We start from the raw sequence: 17,788 nt of genomic DNA, 5'->3' as shown, positions 1-17,788 counted from the left end.
ACTCAAAATGTCAAGTGTTTTTCACTCCACAGTTGCTGTCAGACCTGTTCAGTCTCAACAGCACTTTCTACTTCAATTTCAGGAACAAAGTGGATTGATGAAGGCAGAGCAGTGGGGGTATAATCTATATGGACTTCAGTAAGGCTTTTGATAAGGTTCCTCATGGTAGACTGGTTAGCAAGGTTAGATCACATGGAATACAGGGAGATCTAGCCATTTGAATACAGAGCTGGCTTGAAGGTAGAAGACAGAGGGTGGTGGTGGAGGGTTGCTTTTCAGACTGGTTGTCTGTGACCAGTGGTGTGCCACAAGGATCAGTGCTGAATTCACTAGTTTTTGTTATTTACATAAATGATTTGGATGTGAACAAAGGTATGGTTACTAAGTTTGCAGATGACACCATTGGTGGTGGTGTAGTGGACAGCGAAGAAGGTTACCTCGGAGAACAACTGGACTTTGATCAGATGGGTCAAAGGGCGGAGGAGTGGCAGATGGAGTTGATTTTAGATAAATGTGAGGTGCTGCATTTTGCAAATCAAGACACTTGATGGTAAGGTCCTGGGGAGTGTTGCTGAACACTCCCCAGGATCTTTGGAGTGCAGATCCATAGTTCCTTGAAAGTGGAGTCACAGGTAGGTAGGATAGTGAAGAAGGCATTTGGTATGCTTGCCTTGGTCAGAGTATTGAGTATGGGAGTTGGAATGTCATGTTGCAGCTGTACAGGATATTGGTTTGGCCACTTTTGGAAAACTGCGTTCAACTCTGGTCTTCCTGCTATAGAAAGGATGTTGTGAAATTTAAGGGGTTCAGAAAAGATTTACAAGGATGTTGCCAGGGTTGAAAGATTTGAGCTATAGGGAGAGGTTGAATAGACTGGGGCTATTTTCCCTGGAGCGTTGGAGGTTGAGGGGTGATCTTACAGAAATGTATAAAATTGTGAGAGCTATGGAAAAGGTGACGAGCCAAACTTTCTTTCATAGGGTGGGGGAGTACAAACTAGAGGGAGTAGGTTTAAGGTGAGAGGGGAAAGATTTGAAAGCAACCTAAGGGGCAACTTTTTCATGCAGATGGTGATGCATGTATGGAATGAGCTGCCAGATATTTTTGCACAGAGGCAGATAATCAGATTGTGTGCTACAGGTAAGTAGCAGAATGTACTGACAAGATTGGGACTGCTGTTGTCAGTTGTCACAAGCTAAACTAGCAGGAATATTACATGATAGCATTTTCCCAAGAGGTAGATACGGCAAGAGACTCTCTGTCACTCTTAACCTTCCTGGGTTGGATGGTGTAAGCATGGCTGGTAATGGCAAAAGTGCCAGATAAATTGAAGGGTATTTATTTGATAAAAAACTCAGGAAACAGTGATTGAATCAAATTGTATTATAAAATCAAAAGCGAGATTTTATTTGCGTAAAGTGGAGGAACCAGTTGAAATGAGATTGTGAGGAGGTTTGTGTGGCTCCAGCATAGGCCAAATAACCCATGCCATGCTGGAGAAGATGTAATCTTTATCACAGCTGGTCCATTTTAGTAATGTCTGTTTTGTGGGCATCTACACATTTCACCTTTATTGAACATCTGTAATAGCTGTTTTTCTTTAAAATAGAGAACTCTGCTCCTGAATGGAATGAATAGATTTAATGCCTCAGACTTGAAGAAAGTTCTGCTGTGGATTTTCAGATCACCAGATGTATTAAGATCCCTCGGAACACTCTGTTTGAAGGTTCTGGAGCTGGGAATGTAATCATTCAGCAAGGAATCCTAAGTTTAGAAACAAATTGCTCTTAGAAATAACATTTACTCCGAATATAAATTCCAGAAAGGTTTTCATGAACAAGCAGTGTGAGAGTTCTGGTCTGCGCCATTCAAGGGTTTGGTAACAAAGATGTGCAGCTTTGAAATGTTCTGAATCACTCCCAACCAATCTTTGTCATCTCCCACACTTTCCAGACTGCCTTTGCACCCTGCCCCCCCCCCCCCCCCCCCCCCCCCCCCCCCCCCCCCACCGCCACCAAAAAACCCCTCTCTCACACACATACTCAAACTCTCCCATACCCTGTTCCCCACCAGGGTATGTAGTGATGGGTGCAACCTTCAGTTTGGAAGGAGCAGTACCAGTTGTAATGAAAAATCCGCATTCTTTAGCTTTTATTTTTGGGAGATGTTTAAAAAGACACTTTATTTTGCTATCACAGATCCCCTATGCTCCTGTGAAAACCTACAAAACCTCAATTTATCAGGAAACCTAATTAGCAGGTAAATGTGTGTTTTTTTTCTGCCCTTTATATCGAGTTTATATTGTGTTCTTTACAATCCCATGTTCAGCAAAAGTTGTTGCATTTAGGTAGTGCTATATTAAGCAAAATCTTGCTTTTAAACACCTGCCTTATCTTGTAGTGTTGATAGTCTTCGGTCCCTCTCTGAGCTGAAGAATCTGGAGGTGATTCGGTTGAAAGACACTGTTTGCAACTTTAGTAATCCAGGTAACTTGTTTTGCTCCAAGTAATGGTTCAGCTTCCATCAATTTTGCCTCTGAATTAGAAGGTTCATAGATTTCCCAAGCAAATCTGGGCTAACAGGCATTTCTTAGAGGTCCAGTCTTTCAGGTATAATATTTAATTGAGACCCTACTTACTCTCTCAGGTCTTGTGGCGCTACTATTTCAAATAAGAAGAGTAGAGGAAGTTATCCCAGAAAATATTTATCCTCAACTAATTTCATTAAGACAGACTTCCTAGTCATTATCACATTACTGTTTGTGGGATCTTGCTGTGCATTAATTGATTGCCACATTTTCAAACATTGCTCAGTGACTACACTTCAAAACAGAAAGTATCTCAGTAACTGTAGAACATTCTCGTACATCCTGAGGTCATGAAGACTCAGGATAAATGAAAGTCTTTTAATCTTTGAAAGCAATAAAATAATTGGACATGAATCTGGATAATTCCTTTCCTGATATGTTTTTTTCGTCTATGTAAGTGGCAGGATTACATCAGTCGCGAAGCAGGAGATAAATCCTCAGCCTTCGATTATTTATGGTACCTTGGCTGCAAGTAATGATGCAAGGTTAAAGGAAGGGTGTCTCATTTAAAGCTACTTAGTCGCTGTGTAATGGTGCCTGTACAAATGTGACGCAGCACATATTTTAGTGCAATGTTAAAACGCTTTAAAAGGTAGAATAATTTCTGCTTCCATGGTAACACCTTGTTGGCACTGTAAAATGCTCAAGTCAAATGTGAGCATTTTGATGTAAGAACTATCATTTTTACAGTATGATATGATGAAGCTTGTTTTTCAGTTTGTATGAACACTGCGTATCACAGTGCAATGTTGGAAATCTTTCCGAAAATCAAATCCTTAGATGGTGAGTAAACTTGTCCTGTTTTAGAGTCTATTACACAGTCAAATTTGTTTGAGTTTTTAAAGTTTGGATTGCAGTGCACCAGCTTTGTTAATTTTCGCAATGCTTAGGCCCTCCATTAGGCCTCCTGTACTGAATTGTTTTGTACTTGAGGGGCTATGAGAACCTGGCACAAAAAAATAGTTGACTTGAGGCCTGGGACAGCTTAGCCATGATCTTATAGAATGCCAAGGCAGGCTTGAGGGGCTGAATGACCTACTGCTGTTAGTTCTTATGTATTTACAGAAACAGACACTTGTGGTTGTAATACTGAATTAACAACCTGCAAACTTGAATTTGGAAACCTAGATTAGATTGTTGTAAAAATGTAAACACAGGGAATGTTCATGGGCAACTCTTTTTTTTTCTCTCTCCCAAGTTGCCCTTATTGTGACTACAGGATTGACTCTGACTGCTTCTTGTGGTAATCAGTCAAATTTGATGGCCAAAGGAGAATATTCCAATAATTATAGAGTCATAGAGATGTACAGCATGGAAACAGACCCTTCGGTCCAACCCATCCACGCTGACCAGATATCCCAATCCAATCTAGTCCCACCAGCCAGCACCTGGCCCATATCCCTCCAAACCCTCCCTCTTCATATGCCCATCCAAATGCCTCTTAAATGATGCAATTGTACCAGCCTCCACCACTTCCTCTAGCAGCTCATTCCATACACCTGCCACTCTCTGTGTGAAAATGTTGCCCCTTAGGTCTCTTTTATATCTTCCCCTCTTGCCCTAAATCCATGCCCTCTAGTTCTGGACTCCCTGACCCCAGGGAAAAGACTTTTTGACTATTTATCCTATCCATGCCCCTCATAATTTTGTAAACCTCCATAAGGTCACCCCTCGGCCTCCGACGCTCCAGGGAAAACAGCCCCAACCTGTTCAGCCTCTCCCTGTAGCCCAAATCCTCCAATCCTGGCAACATCCTTGTAAATCTTTTCTGAACCCTTTCAAGTTTCACAACATCTTTCTGATAGGAAGGAGACCAGAATTGCATGCAATATTCCAACAGTGGCCTAATCAATGTCCTGTACAGCCGCAACATGACCTCCCAACTTCTGTACTCCATACTCTGACCAATAAAGGAAAGCATACCAAAAGCCGCCTTCACTATCCTATCTACCTGTGACTCCACTTTCAAGGAGCTATGAACCTGCACTCCAAGGTCTCTTTGTTCAGCAACACTCCCTAGGACCTTACCATTAAGTATATAAATCCTGCTAAGATTTGCTTTCCCAAAATGCAGCACCTTGCATTTATCTGAATTAAACACCATCTGCTACTTCTCAGCCCAATGGCTCATCTGGTCCAGATCCTGTTGTAATCTGAGGTAACCTTCTTCGCTGTCCACTACACCTCCTCCAATTTTGGTGTCATCTGCAAACTTACTAACTGTACCTCTTATGCTTGCATCCAAATCATTTATGTAAATAACAAAAAGTAGAGGACCCAGCACCGATCCTTGTGGCACTCCACTGGTCACGGGCCTCCAGTCTGAAAAACAACCCTCCACCACCACCCTCTGTCTTCTACCTTTAAGCCAGTTCTGTATCCAAATGGCTAGTTCACCCTGTATTCCATGAGATCTAACCTTGCTAATCAGTCTCCCATAGAGAACCTTGTCGAATGCCTTACTGAAGTCTGTATAGATCACATCTACTACTCTGCCCTCATCAATCTTCTTTGTTACTTCTTCAAAAAACTCAGTCAAGTTTGTGAGACATGATTTCCCGCGCACAAAGCCATGTTGACTATATCCCTAATCAGTCCTTGCCTTTCCAAATACATGTACATCCTGTCCCTCAGGATTCCCTCCAACAACTTGCCCACCACCAAGGTCAGGCTCATTGATCTGTAGTTCCCTGGCTTGTCTTTACCACCCTTCTTAAACAGTGGCACCACGTTTGCCAACCCCCAGTCTTCTGGCACCTCACCTGTGACTATCGATGATGCAAATATCTCAGCAAGAGGCCCAGCAATCACTTCTCTAGCTGCCCACAGAGTTCTCAGGTACTCCTGATCAGATCCTGGGGATTTATCCACTCTTACCCGTTTCAAGACATCCAGCACTTCCTCCTCTGTAATCTGGACATTTTGCAAGATGTCACCATCTATTTCCCTACAGTCTATATCTTCCATATCCTTTTCCACAGTAAATACTGATGCAAAATATTCATTTAGTATCTCCCCCATTTTCTGTGATTATTTTCCATCCTGAGTACTCTGTTCTTCCTTGATCAATATACTGTTAAGAGCACAGGGAGGGAAACTTTCCATTTTGCCTTTCACTGGTCCTCCCCTCCAAGGGTCTTAGAGTGAGCTATCTGTTCCCTACAAGCAATATGGTTGTGACTGGAATCTGGCAGGTATGGATTCCAGCACAGTGAGCAGTGAGTTAAATGAAAATAAATTCTCACTCAGCAAGAAGTATGTTAGTAAAGCCGACTTATCACAACAGTTTTGCCAAGTGGTACTTTTCTTCTGCTCTTCACATCCCACTAAGGTGGACTGGCTGTAGTTCTGCTCATAACTTGTGTATCCACCAAGACTGGGAGAAAGTGAGGACTGCAGATGCTGGAGATCAGAGCTGAAAAATGTGTTGCTGGAACAGCTCAGCCGGTCAGGCAGCATCCAAGGAGCAGGAGAATCGACGTTTCGGGCATAAGCCCTTCTTCAGGAATGAGGAGGGTGTGCCAAGCAGGCTAAGATAAAAGATAGGGAGGAAGGACTTGGGGGAGGGGCGTTGAGAATGCGATAGATGGAAGGAGGTTAAGGTGAGGGTGATAGGGCAGAGAGGTCGGGAAGAAGATTGCAGGTCAAGAAGGCGGTGCTGAGTCAGAGGGTTGGGACTGAGATAAGGTTGGGGGAGGGGGAAATGAGGAAGCTGGAGAAATCTGTATTCATCCCTTGTGGTTGGAGGGTTCCTAGGCGGAAGATGAGGTGCTCTTCCTCCAGGCATCGTGTTGCCATGGTCTGGCGATGGAGGAGGCCAAGGACCTGCATGTCCTTGGCAGAGTGGGAGAGGGAGTTAGTGTTCAGCCAGAGGGCGGTTGGTGCAGGTGTCCCAGAGGTGTTCTCTGAAACGTTCCGCAAGTAGGCGGCCTGTCTCGCCAATGTATAGGAGGCCACATTGGGTGCAGTGGATGCAGTAGATGTGTGTGGAGGTGCAGGTGAATTTGTGACGGCTATGGAAGGATCCCTTGGGGCCTTGGAGGGAAGTGAGGGGGGAGGTGTAGGCGCAAGTTTTGCATTTCTTGCGGTTGCAAGGGAAGGTGCCGGGAGTGGAGGTTGGGTTGGTGGGGGGTGTGGACCTGACGAGGGAGTCGCGGAGGGAGTGGTCTTTCCGGAACGCTGATAGGGGATGGAGGGAAATATATCCTTAGTGGTGGGGTCTGTTTGGAGGTGGCAGAAATGACGAAGGATGGTACAATGTATCTGGAGGTTGGTGGGGTGGTAGGTAAGGACCAGTGGGGTTCTGTCCTGGTGGCGATTGAAGGGGTGGTGTTCAAGGGCAGAGGAGATGCGGTGGAGAGGATAGTCTGAGGGGAAATTGCGGTCTTTGAAGAAGGAGGCCACTTGGGTTGTTTGGTATTGGAATTGCTTTTCCTGGGAGCAGATGCGGCAAAGGAATTGGGAATATGGGATGGCGTTTTTACAGGGGTCAGGGTGGGAGGAGGTGTAATCTAGGTAGCTGTGGGAATCGGTCGGTTTATAGTAAATGTCTGTCGGTTGCCAGAGATAGAAATGGAGAGGTCTAGGAAGGGGAGGGAGGAGTCTGAGACGGTCCAGGTAAATTTGAGGTCGGGGTGGAAGGTGTTAGTAAAGTGGATGAACTATTCAACCTCCTCGTGGGAGCATGAGCTAGTGCCGATACAGTCATCGATGTAGTGGAGGAAAAGGTCCACCAAGACTGACCCAGCTAAAATCTGCAGAAAGTTACCCTGCTACACTGATCTAAACTAGTGCAGAGAGATGAGTCTGAGTTTAAATGATCCACAAGTCCTGATCAGCAGGACAGTGAGCTGAATGAGGCAAGCATGCACCAGTGGCTGTGAAGGCTACCTGTGTGGCTGCAGTGGCTTGCACTCTGCAGGCATAAAGAATTGCTATACTACTGGATAGAATAGATTAGATTCTCTACAGTATGGAAACAGGCCCTTTGGCCCAACAAGTCCACATTGATCCTCTGAAGAATAACCCACCAAGACCCATTCCCCTACCCTATTTTTTATCCCTGACTAATGCACCTAACACTGTGGGCAATTTAGCATGTCCAGTTCACCTGAACTGTACATCTTTGGATTGTGGGAAGAAATTCACGCAGACACTGGAAGAATGTGCAATATCCACACAGACGGTCGCCCAAGGTGGGAATCGAACCTGGGTCCCTGGCTTGTGAGGCAGCAGTGCTAACCACTGAGCCACCATGGCACTCTAAATATAGATATTAGCAACCCATCAAGACTGCAGTTGTGCAATGCAAACTGACTTCATGTGAAAAGATCATGTGCAGCCCTTGGCCAGGACATTGAAAAGCCTTATGGCAACAGACATGTAATGTTTGAGATAGGGCCATGACACACATCTGTAAGCATACATGGACAGTAGATACCTGATTGACAATGACCTCTTGGATTCAGAATGGAATTTGACAGTAGCACCCAAGATCCCAATTGTTCCTTTATAGGATTCCCTCTACTCACTTCATTTACAAAAAGAAAGGGGCTACAAAAAGTGCAAATAGGTTGTGCCAAGTTGTCCTGACCATGAAATTGCATCTGGTAGGATCAACACTCTTGCAGTTGAAAACACACCCGGCCAATACAATACAGGGCTTGGAACTTGTGGAACCTGATAGACAATCCGAGCTGTGAATGCCTTCTCGGAGAACAGCCCTACTTTCTTTGGCAGCTTGTGAGATATAAAATCAATGTTGCTGCTATCAGTGAAACCCTACTCTCTATGGAAACCTATGTTTGCTTTTGATTGAATATTTAAGGTTCGAGAGTGATCATTGTTCTTGCACAGATTAGATTAGATTACTTAGTGTGGAAACAGGCCCTTCGGCCCAACAAGTCCACACCGACCCGCCGAAGCGAAACCCACCCATACCCCTACATTTACCCCTTTACCTAACACTACGGGCAATTTAGCATGGCCAATTCGCCTGACTTGCACATCTTTGGACTGTGGGAGGAAACCGGAGCCCCCGGAGGAAACCCACGCAGACACGGGGAGAACGTGCAAACTCCACACAGTCAGTCGCCTGAGTCGGGAATTGAACCCAGGTCTCTGGCGCTGCGAGGCAGCAGTGCTAACCACTGTGCCACCGTGCCGCCCACAGAAGTAGAATTTATAGAAAAAAATTAAATGGAAAGTTCCATGTTGATGAGAGAGCTGTTTTTAGTAAAACATTTTTCTCTCTGTTCCATTGCAGTTAACATTTATTCTGTTGATACTCATAGCTTCTATTTTCTATCATTGATGTAAAATAATTCAAATTGTGCAGTGAATGAATTTGATTCTTAAATTTGATGGAAAGAACAAATAAAAAGTTTTAAATATTGAGATGCTTGAGGCTTTAAAATTTTTTTTTCTCTGGTTCTTATTTGCAGGAGAGAGGCTATCAGGAAGGGGTAGCGATTTGTATCAGCTCTGCAAAAAGATGGAAGATTCTCTGAAAGGTTTAGTGCCTTTTTGTTATAATATTGCTAAGATTGTAAATGAATGCACATTTTCACTTCAGACCCAAGTGAGTGCTGAGTGCTTTTTGATTTTGGGCTTCTGATTACGTTTCTTCCATTGTAGTCCTGATCTAGTTTATTTCTCAGGCACCTTACTATTTCTATATTTTCAGAAATTCGATTTTGTTTTGTGATTAAAGTAACGTCACTGCTAACTGAACAAACATTTTTGTTTTAATCCTTTGATGGATAAACAATTATATCTGATCATTTTTCCAAGCAATGTTTTGACTTCTTTCTTCTTAGGTGTGGAATGCCGTACTGACAATGTAGTTAACTTAGCCACATTAGGGAGATTTAAACAATCCTTAGATAAGCACATGGATGATTTTGGGATAGTGTAGGGAGACTAGCTGAGAATAGTTCACAGGTCGGCGCAACATCAAGGGCCAAAGGGCCTGTTCTGCACTGTATTGTTCTATGTTCTATCTCCCTCAGTTTTAATAACTAATATTCTAAGGTGTTACAGTAAATTAATAAATAGGCTTTTTAATAACATTGGGGATATTTGATGATAAAGTGCTGGAGGTGTTATTAATAAAGTATGACAAGGAAAGTGTTACAGGGAATGTACATAATATTACAGGAAGTGCTTGCTACATGCAAGGATAGCTACATAATTGGCTTCATATTGGAGAGGCTTGCTATAGAGTAATACAGCACGGAAGGGGGGCATTCAGCCCTTAATTTTGTGCTTTGGTTGAATCTATCCATAGTTTAAATGCTCAAGTCAAATCCTGTTCACACTCTAATCTATTTTCAGTTGTTTTCTTCCCATGTTTTGATTACACTTTATATTATTTGTAGCAGTACTGTTCTCTATCTTCCTGTACCTCGCTGACCATTAATTGTGCCTTATTTTAAAGTTAACATTTTGTTCTGTTGCATTTCTGTTTCTGTTTTTCTAATCAACCTGTTTAGAAATGTTGTTTTTACCTCTGGAGAGCCAGGAGTTGAGCACAGGCCTCTGGATCCAGGATAGGGACACCACCACCACCACAAATCATCACCTCATAGCCTGTCCATCATTTATAAGACACATATCAAGAGTGTTACAGAATATTCTCCACTAACCTGGATAATCATAGCTGCATCACCTCAAGCAGCCTGACACCATCCAGGACAAAGCATTCCACTTGATTGACACCCTATCCACCTACTTCAACATTAATTCCTCCAGCGCCTACACAGTAGCAGCAGTGTCTACCATCTCCAAATTGCACTGCAACAATTCAGCAATACTTTCTAAACTGGCAGCCTCTAACACTGACCAGGATGAAAAACATGGAAATACCTCCACTGCAAGTTTCCTCCAACCATCACCATCCTGACTTAGAAATGTATCACCTTCTTTTGGAAATGTATCACCCACTCCTTCACCATTACTGGGTAAAAGTCCTGGAACTCCTACCCTTTGTGCTGTGGATGCTCTTACTCTCTAGGGGGGGAAGTGGTTCAAGTAGAGAACTCACCATCATCTTCTCAAGAGCATTTAGGGATGGGCAACAAATGCTGGCCCAGCCAGCTACATCCATGTTCCATGAACAAATGTTTTAAAATCTTGTTAGTGAGAATTATGTGCTTTCAATCTTACCATATTTGTAGCAAGTTTTATCCTGTGTTGTTGTTTATCCTTCTGTGATGATAACTGATCCTAATGTTTTAAAAAAACAGGGGCACGACTGCACCAAAACACACACATACATATCTATATGGGTGCAGTACTGAAGAAATGTAAAGTGTAGGAATGCCATGGAAGCAGTTTCTGCTGTATTCCAAGTGCCAATAATGTGATATTCATCAATTACCCAGACTAGGAGAAAGTGAGGACTGCAAATGCTGGAGATCAGAGTCAAAAGTATGGCGCTGGAAATTACCCAGTAAATTTAAATCCTTAACATTAAGGTTTATGCTTTTTAAAATTTGAAACTGGCAATCAAGGAGAACTAATTGGAAATGTTAAAGATTGGCTTTAGTTATAAAGTAAAAGTTAGAAAACAAATCACTCAAATGTATAGTGTACAACTTATCGACTCACTTCACAGAAGCATAGATTTGGAAAAACTAAAGGTATCTTTTTTTTTCCAGAACTAATTACACCAATCTTTATAATTTAGAATTCTTTGTTTTGTGACTCTGAACATTTTAATGGGTAATCAGGAGTTGCAGAACAATGGCTGGAAGGGCAGTCAACTGCAAGCATACTGGAAGGTTCTACGATGTGTCTTTGGTGACTCTGAATAAATCACACCTATGTACCACAGAAATTTGATTTTGAATGTAAAATAACTATACGTAGAAACATTTAAATGACAAAATGCAGGCGATTTAATAAATAACTACTTTTAAAGGCTCTGTCTTTGAGGAGTTATTACCGTATGTGTTTTGCATTGCACCCCCATCATAGCATGTGTTGGGATATCAACAGCGGGATTAATGGGCCTGGATTTCAGCCTGCCCTATTTTCCAACCATGTAAATGATTCAAATGTAAATTCAGATGAGATGTGCTGCACCACGTGCATGGTAATGGTGTAAAAAGGTAAAAACAATGACTGCAGATGCTGGAAACCAGATTCTGGATTAGTGGTGCTGGAAGAGCACAGTAGTTCAGGCAGCATCCAAGGAGCTTCGAAGTCGATGTTTCGGGCAAAAGCCCTTCATCAGGAATAAAGGCAGTGAGCCTGAAGCGTGGAGAGATAAGCTAGAGGAGGGTGGGGGTGGGGAGAAAGTAGCATAGAGTACGATGGGTGAGTGGGGGAGGGAGTACAATGAGTGAGTGGGGGATCCCCTCCCCCACTCACCCATTGTACTCCATGGTAATGGTGTGTCTTGAGGGCTTAAAGGAATCCCCTTAGTCCTTGCAGTTTCTGAAGAAATGCCATGTTCAAGTCCAACATGAAGAGAGAAGAAACACAGGCAGCAAATAGAATTGTTGACCTCTGGTGCAGCATTTATTTTTCCTGATCTCCGATAGGTTTAGTTGCTTCAGTTCTCTGTATAATATCTAATGCAAGGCGCTGTCCTCTTCTTTTATTACTGCCATAGAAGGGAGCGAAGTTAACCATATAATGACTGGAGGTATTTGCAGGACTACAAAGCTACTGTCCAGCATTGTGGAAGGAATTTATTTTGGTTTCCCCTTATCCAATAAACACTGTTGACTGATGATGGCATCACTAACAAAACCAGCATCTGTTACCCATCCCTAATTGTCCTTGAACTGATCGGCTTTCTATCGCCATTTCAGAAGGAGGTTAAGAGTCAACCACAGATGGTGAGCGTCTAGAGTCCTACATAGTCAAGACCGGGTGACGACAGTAAACATCCTTCCGTAAAGGGCATTAGCAAACCAACGAACTGTTATAAAAATCAATTAGTCATCATCACTGACACTAGTTTTCATTTCCAGATTGATTTTTTTTTAGGTCACAGGGATAGTCAGTTAAACCAAATCAGCCTCCCTATCACTGGATTCACAATACCATGAAATTAAAACATTAAGTGACCCTCCAATTTGCCTAACTGTTCCTAACCAGACTTTATGAATAATAGATATTGGACACAAAGTTTATTAATAAAATGTTAATCTTTAAGTTATAATGTAACTGTGCCAAACACATAAGCACCAATGCAATCTAATTAATATCTACAATCTAAAGCTCAATCCTTTTGAGACTGCCACAGATGTGCAGACAGTTAAGGGATAAATTACAAAGAAAGCAAAAGAATTGTACTTTGCCAGTTCAGTAAACCATTTCCAATGATGGTTACTAGGTCTTCATGAAATCCTTACAAAATGGTTTGTTCACAGATAGGTAGAATTGTATATCTTATTTGAATTCTAAAGTCACTGGTTAATGCAAACATTTTCAGCAGACTCGTGGAAATATTTACTTACTACTTACAGACTGGGATTCTTTTCCTAAAACATTCAACAATTGGATAACTGGAGGGAAAAAAAAGAGAGAGAACAAAACACAACAGCAGTTTTCAGAAGCAGCCAAAATTCGCCCTCATGCCAAAACCCAGTCAGAATTAGTTTCTGCTGTTTTCAATCAAAAATCTGTGGTTGGCTAGGATTTAGCACTCGAGAGTGTGGTGCTGGAAAAGCACAGCAGGTCAGGCAGCATCTGAGGAGCATGAAAGATGCTCCTTGGATGCTGCCTGGTCTACTGTGTTTAACCAGCACAACACTCTCGCCTTTACTCCAGCATCTGCAGTCCCCACTTTTGCCTAGGATTTAGCACTGGTCTTCCCTTAATTGACAGCTCAGTGCTGGTTTGTCTACAGTGTCCTTAGATCAGAAATTAAGTTTTATAGAGTCATACAGCATACCTTCAGTGCAATTCAACCATACTGACCAAGTTTCCCAAACTAAAACAAGTTCCATTTGCTTGCATTTGGCTCATATCCCTCTAAATGTTTCCAATTCATGTATCAGTCCAAATGTCTTTTAAATGTGGTAAATATACCTGCATCTATCACTTCCTCTGGCAGGTCATTCCATATCTGAACCATCCTCTCTCTGAAGAGGTTGCCTCTCAGGTCCCTTTTTCAAATCTGTCTCCACTCATCTTAAAAATATGCCCTTGAGTTTTGAACTTCCCTATTGCAGGGAAAAGACTTTTGCTATGCTCCTCATGATTTTATAAACCCCTATAAGGATACCTCTCGATCTCCTATGCTTCAGTGAAAAAAGTCACAGCCTATCCAGACACTCCTTATAATTCAAAGCCTCCAGTGCTGGAAACTTGCTTGGAAATATTTTCTAAGCCCTCTCCAATTTGCTAATATTCTTCTAGTAGGGTGACCACAATGTTCCAAAACTTGCCTCACCAACATCCTACACAACTTCAACATGACATCCCACTCCTAAACTCAATGGTCTGAGCAATAGAGGCAACTTTCAAAGAACTATATATCTGAATGCCTGAGTCTCTTTGTTTAATAACATAACCTAACGCCTCACTATTAACTGTCTCAGTCCTGCCCTTGTTCATTTTGCCAAAATGCAATACCTCACATTTATCCGAATTAAACTCAATCTTCCACTCCTCAGACCATTGGCCCAATTGATCAAAATCCTTTTGTAATCGTAGATAACCTTCTTTATTGTTGACTATACCACCAATTTTAGTGTCATCAGCAAACTTAATAACTGTGCTGCCTAAATTCTCTTCCAAATTGTTTATATAAATGATAAACAACGGTGGACCCAATACTGATCCCTGCAGAATATCACTGGCCATAGGCCTCCAGTATGAGAAACAACCCTCCATCCCCACCCTCTACTATCAAGCCAATTTTGTATCCAATTGACAAGCTCTCCTTGAATCCCATGTGATCTAATTTTGCTAACCAGTCTACCATATGAATCCTTGTCAAAGACAAAATCAATGTAGACAACATTGTCTATCTTTTTGGTCACATCCTCAAAAAAAAATTCAAGTTAGTGAGACATGATTTCCAACGCACAAAGCCTAATTAGACCTTGCCTCTCCAAATGCACGTAAATCTTGTCCCTCAGAATTCCCTCCAACAATTTACCCACCAATGATGTCAGACTCACTGGTCTACACTTCTTGCAATCTTTCTTAAATTTGCATTACCTTCCTGGCCAGTTCCCAAAAGCAAAAATCTGTCTTTGGTGTCTCTTTAGAAGTTTAACTCCCAGTTCCAAACCAAAAAAAAGAGAAAAACAGAAGACTAAGAGTGAGGACTTCTACGTTGTTGAATTTAAGTTCCACCAGCTTCCTTGACAGAATTTGAATTAGTCAAGCCACTGGATTCAACTTTGATCTCCAGCATCTGCAGACCTCACTTTCCCCACTGGATTATCCTACCCATATTTTGTTCCTCCCTGTATGGCCTCCAAATCCTGTCAGCCCCATGTCCCCACAACCCTCCCTGGGTTTCCAGTCAAAAATCCGTTACTTGTTCAGGGCAGCGTAGCTATCTTCATCCTGGGGCCTGCTTCCAGTTCTAGTAGACTTCATTATCGCAATGGAGACTGTTGGTGCTGCCAACCAATCAGATTGGACAGGTCTTATCATTTTACCCTTGCCCTCCTCTCCCATTTTGATTATGGTTCTTTTGTTTGATCATGTCTGTTTCACTGTCTAGTCCAGCATTTACTGCCTGAACCTAGTTGCCCTTGAGGAGGTGGCAATAAGCTGATTTCATGAACAACTGCAGTCCATATGCTGTATGAACTCCCACAGTGCTGACAGGGAAAAAGTTTCAGAATTTTGACCCAGCAACACTGAAGGAAGGGTGATAGATTTCCAAGTCGGGATTGTGTGTGACTTGAAGGGGAACTTGCAGGTGTTGGTGTTCCCATGGATCTGTTCCCCTTGTCCTTCTAGATGGACAGGATTATGGGTTTGGATGGTGAAGGAATTCTGGTGACTCATAGCAATGCATCTTGTAGATGGTACACACTGGTACCACTGAACATTGGTGAGGGAAATGGATGTTTGTGGATGTGGTGTCAATCAAGCAATTGCTTTATCATGGGTGTGTAATGCTTCTTGAGTGTTATTGAAACTGACATCCTCTAGGCAAGTGGTGAATATTCCATCACATGTAAAATGGATGGCATTGTATTGAAAGTCATGTTTGATTATTCTTTTGTGTATTCTCTGGAATGTTTTCCCACTTTTACACTTTAGTGTTCCGTGAGCACATTTCCTCCCCGTAAGCCATACTTGATGTCATCAATTTTGCCAATATTTTACATTTGAAAATGTTGATGTCATCTGGTACAATGGAAATTTCCTGAAATTGGTCCTGATAACTTCTGTAATTGAAGGTTGTAACCAGCAGTTGGTGATGTAACTCCACATTATCTCACAATTTCATCTTCTCAGCACACTAACTCCATTCTACAGAATAAACTAATATAAAGAAATTGCTTAACCTTCTTGTAATATGACGAAACGTAGTGGTGTTTTCCTTGGTCAATATTAATTAGTGGGTGGCACGGTGGCACAGTGGTTAGCACTGCTGCCTCGCAGCGCCAGAGACCCGGGTTCAATTCCCGCCTCAGGCGACTGACTGTGTGGAGTTTGCACATTCTCCCCGTGTCTGCGTGGGTTTCCTCCGGGTGCTCCGGTTTCCTCCCACAGTCCAAAGATGTGCAGGTCAGGTGAATTGGCCATGCTAAATTGCCCGTAGTGTTAGGTAAGGGGTAAATGTCGGGGTATGGGTGGGTTACGCTTCGGCGGGTCGGTGTGGACTTGTTGGGCGGAAGGGCCTGTTTCCACACTGTAAAGTAATCTAATCTAATCTAATCCCTCAACCAACTCACACATTGCTGTGATGGCAGATGGCTTTGTGCATATTAGCTGCAGGTTTCCTACATTACAAAAGTAGCCTTCAAGTATTTTGACAATGAAATAATTTTGGACATTGTGACATTGCAAAAGGTGCTACCTAAATGCAATTTTATTCTTATTTTTAGAAATGTGCAGCATTGGTCCCATTGGCAAAATATCTGCTCCCAAGAAATGGGTTGAGGACAATTACTGGGAGCTCAAACCAATCCAGAAAACTCAGTCTGATGAAGCTGTTGAGAAGTTTTATAGTAAGGGTTCTTCCTCAATGTTTGACTGACTATACAATTTAGTGATTCCATTTTAAATATAATTCTGACACTTTAAAGCTTCAGTTATGTTGTTAAATACTAATGATTCTGACTGGTCATTATTTTTAATACACAGATATTTTGAAGGAATGCAGAGAGCTCAACAATAAGGCTGCTGATGTCATTGAAAAATCAGAAAGGACACTGAGTAGTGGGAAGTAATGAACACATGCAATAAACACAGTTACAGAAACCCAAGAACCCAAAGAACTGTGATGATGCTGCTGTTTTCTCACCTAAACTGAATCTTTGTTTAATCTCGGTTCAAACCAAGAAAACAAATGGTCCTTTTAAATTCTGATTGTTTTCTGAACAAATATAAAGGTGCGTTAAGTCATGGAAATATGCCTCCTTGCCTTACCCTCAGTGGTGCTCATGCAGTGAAAGCCATTGGTCTGTCTCTAATGGAGAGAGATGCCTATGATTCTTCATAAACTATGGCTGATCACCTAATTATCTTTTAAGTGAGGTGTTTACAACTCAAAGCTTATGAACTAGGGAATACATCTAACCTGTATGGATTTAAATCTGTTTCACTACCTCACTTTTGACTGAAAGCGTGGCATGTTTATTAATTGTACACTTTCTAGACCCAATACAGTTTTTTTTTAAGTCATTCACTATTGTAAACCTGCAATAAAATGCTTTAAATCAGCTCAAAACTTGCAAGTTTGACAATTTAGCTAGAACAAATCATTCATGTGTGGTGATTAAATGAACGAGTGATTTGATTGACTTTCCTTGTGTTGTATCTTGAAATACCACACCCATATTAAACTCCTATTGAATGGCAGGGCAGGCTTAAGCGGCCGAATTGCCTACTCTTGCTCCAAGTTCTGAGGTTTTGATGCTCAGAAGACTTCCCACATCAGTAACATTAAAATGCACATTTATTTCCTGAATGTTGCTGTAGAAAATACATCTCCAAAATGAGATTTCTATATTTTAACTTTGTTATACAGAAGCAAATGAAGATATTTAC

At 42.0% G+C, this 17,788-nt stretch overlaps 1 protein-coding gene across 5 annotated transcripts in view; it reads left to right on the top strand.

Annotated features, from left to right (window-relative positions):
* Nucleotides 1-17,461, top strand: part of lrrc61 (leucine rich repeat containing 61) — a 42,037-nt gene extending 24,576 nt beyond the window's left edge. For 2 of the 5 annotated variants that reach the window (XM_043680145.2, XM_043680147.2), the window contains exons 4-9: nt 2,199-2,259; nt 2,401-2,486; nt 3,305-3,370; nt 9,031-9,099; nt 16,624-16,746; nt 16,883-17,461. In XM_043680145.2, the coding sequence (XP_043536080.1) occupies nt 2,199-2,259; nt 2,401-2,486; nt 3,305-3,370; nt 9,031-9,099; nt 16,624-16,746; nt 16,883-16,968 (491 nt within the window). In that variant the 3' untranslated portion in view covers nt 16,969-17,461. Of the gene's footprint in view, nt 1-2,198; nt 2,260-2,400; nt 2,487-3,304; nt 3,371-9,030; nt 9,100-10,080; nt 11,269-16,623; nt 16,747-16,882 lie in introns of those variants that run through there. The other 3 variants (XM_043680149.2, XM_043680148.2, XM_043680150.2) reach the window with 3 other exon arrangements.
* The last annotated feature ends 327 nt before the right edge of the window (nt 17,462-17,788 follow it).

This window comes from Chiloscyllium plagiosum, unplaced genomic scaffold (assembly GCF_037043375.1).
Source record: "Chiloscyllium plagiosum isolate Xiang-an unplaced genomic scaffold, Cpla_swu_hap1 HiC_scaffold_42, whole genome shotgun sequence".
NCBI classification, from domain to species: Eukaryota; Metazoa; Chordata; class Chondrichthyes; order Orectolobiformes; family Hemiscylliidae; genus Chiloscyllium; species Chiloscyllium plagiosum.
The sequence above is the reverse complement of the archived record's forward strand: the minus strand, read 5'-3'. Positions and strand labels throughout refer to the sequence as shown.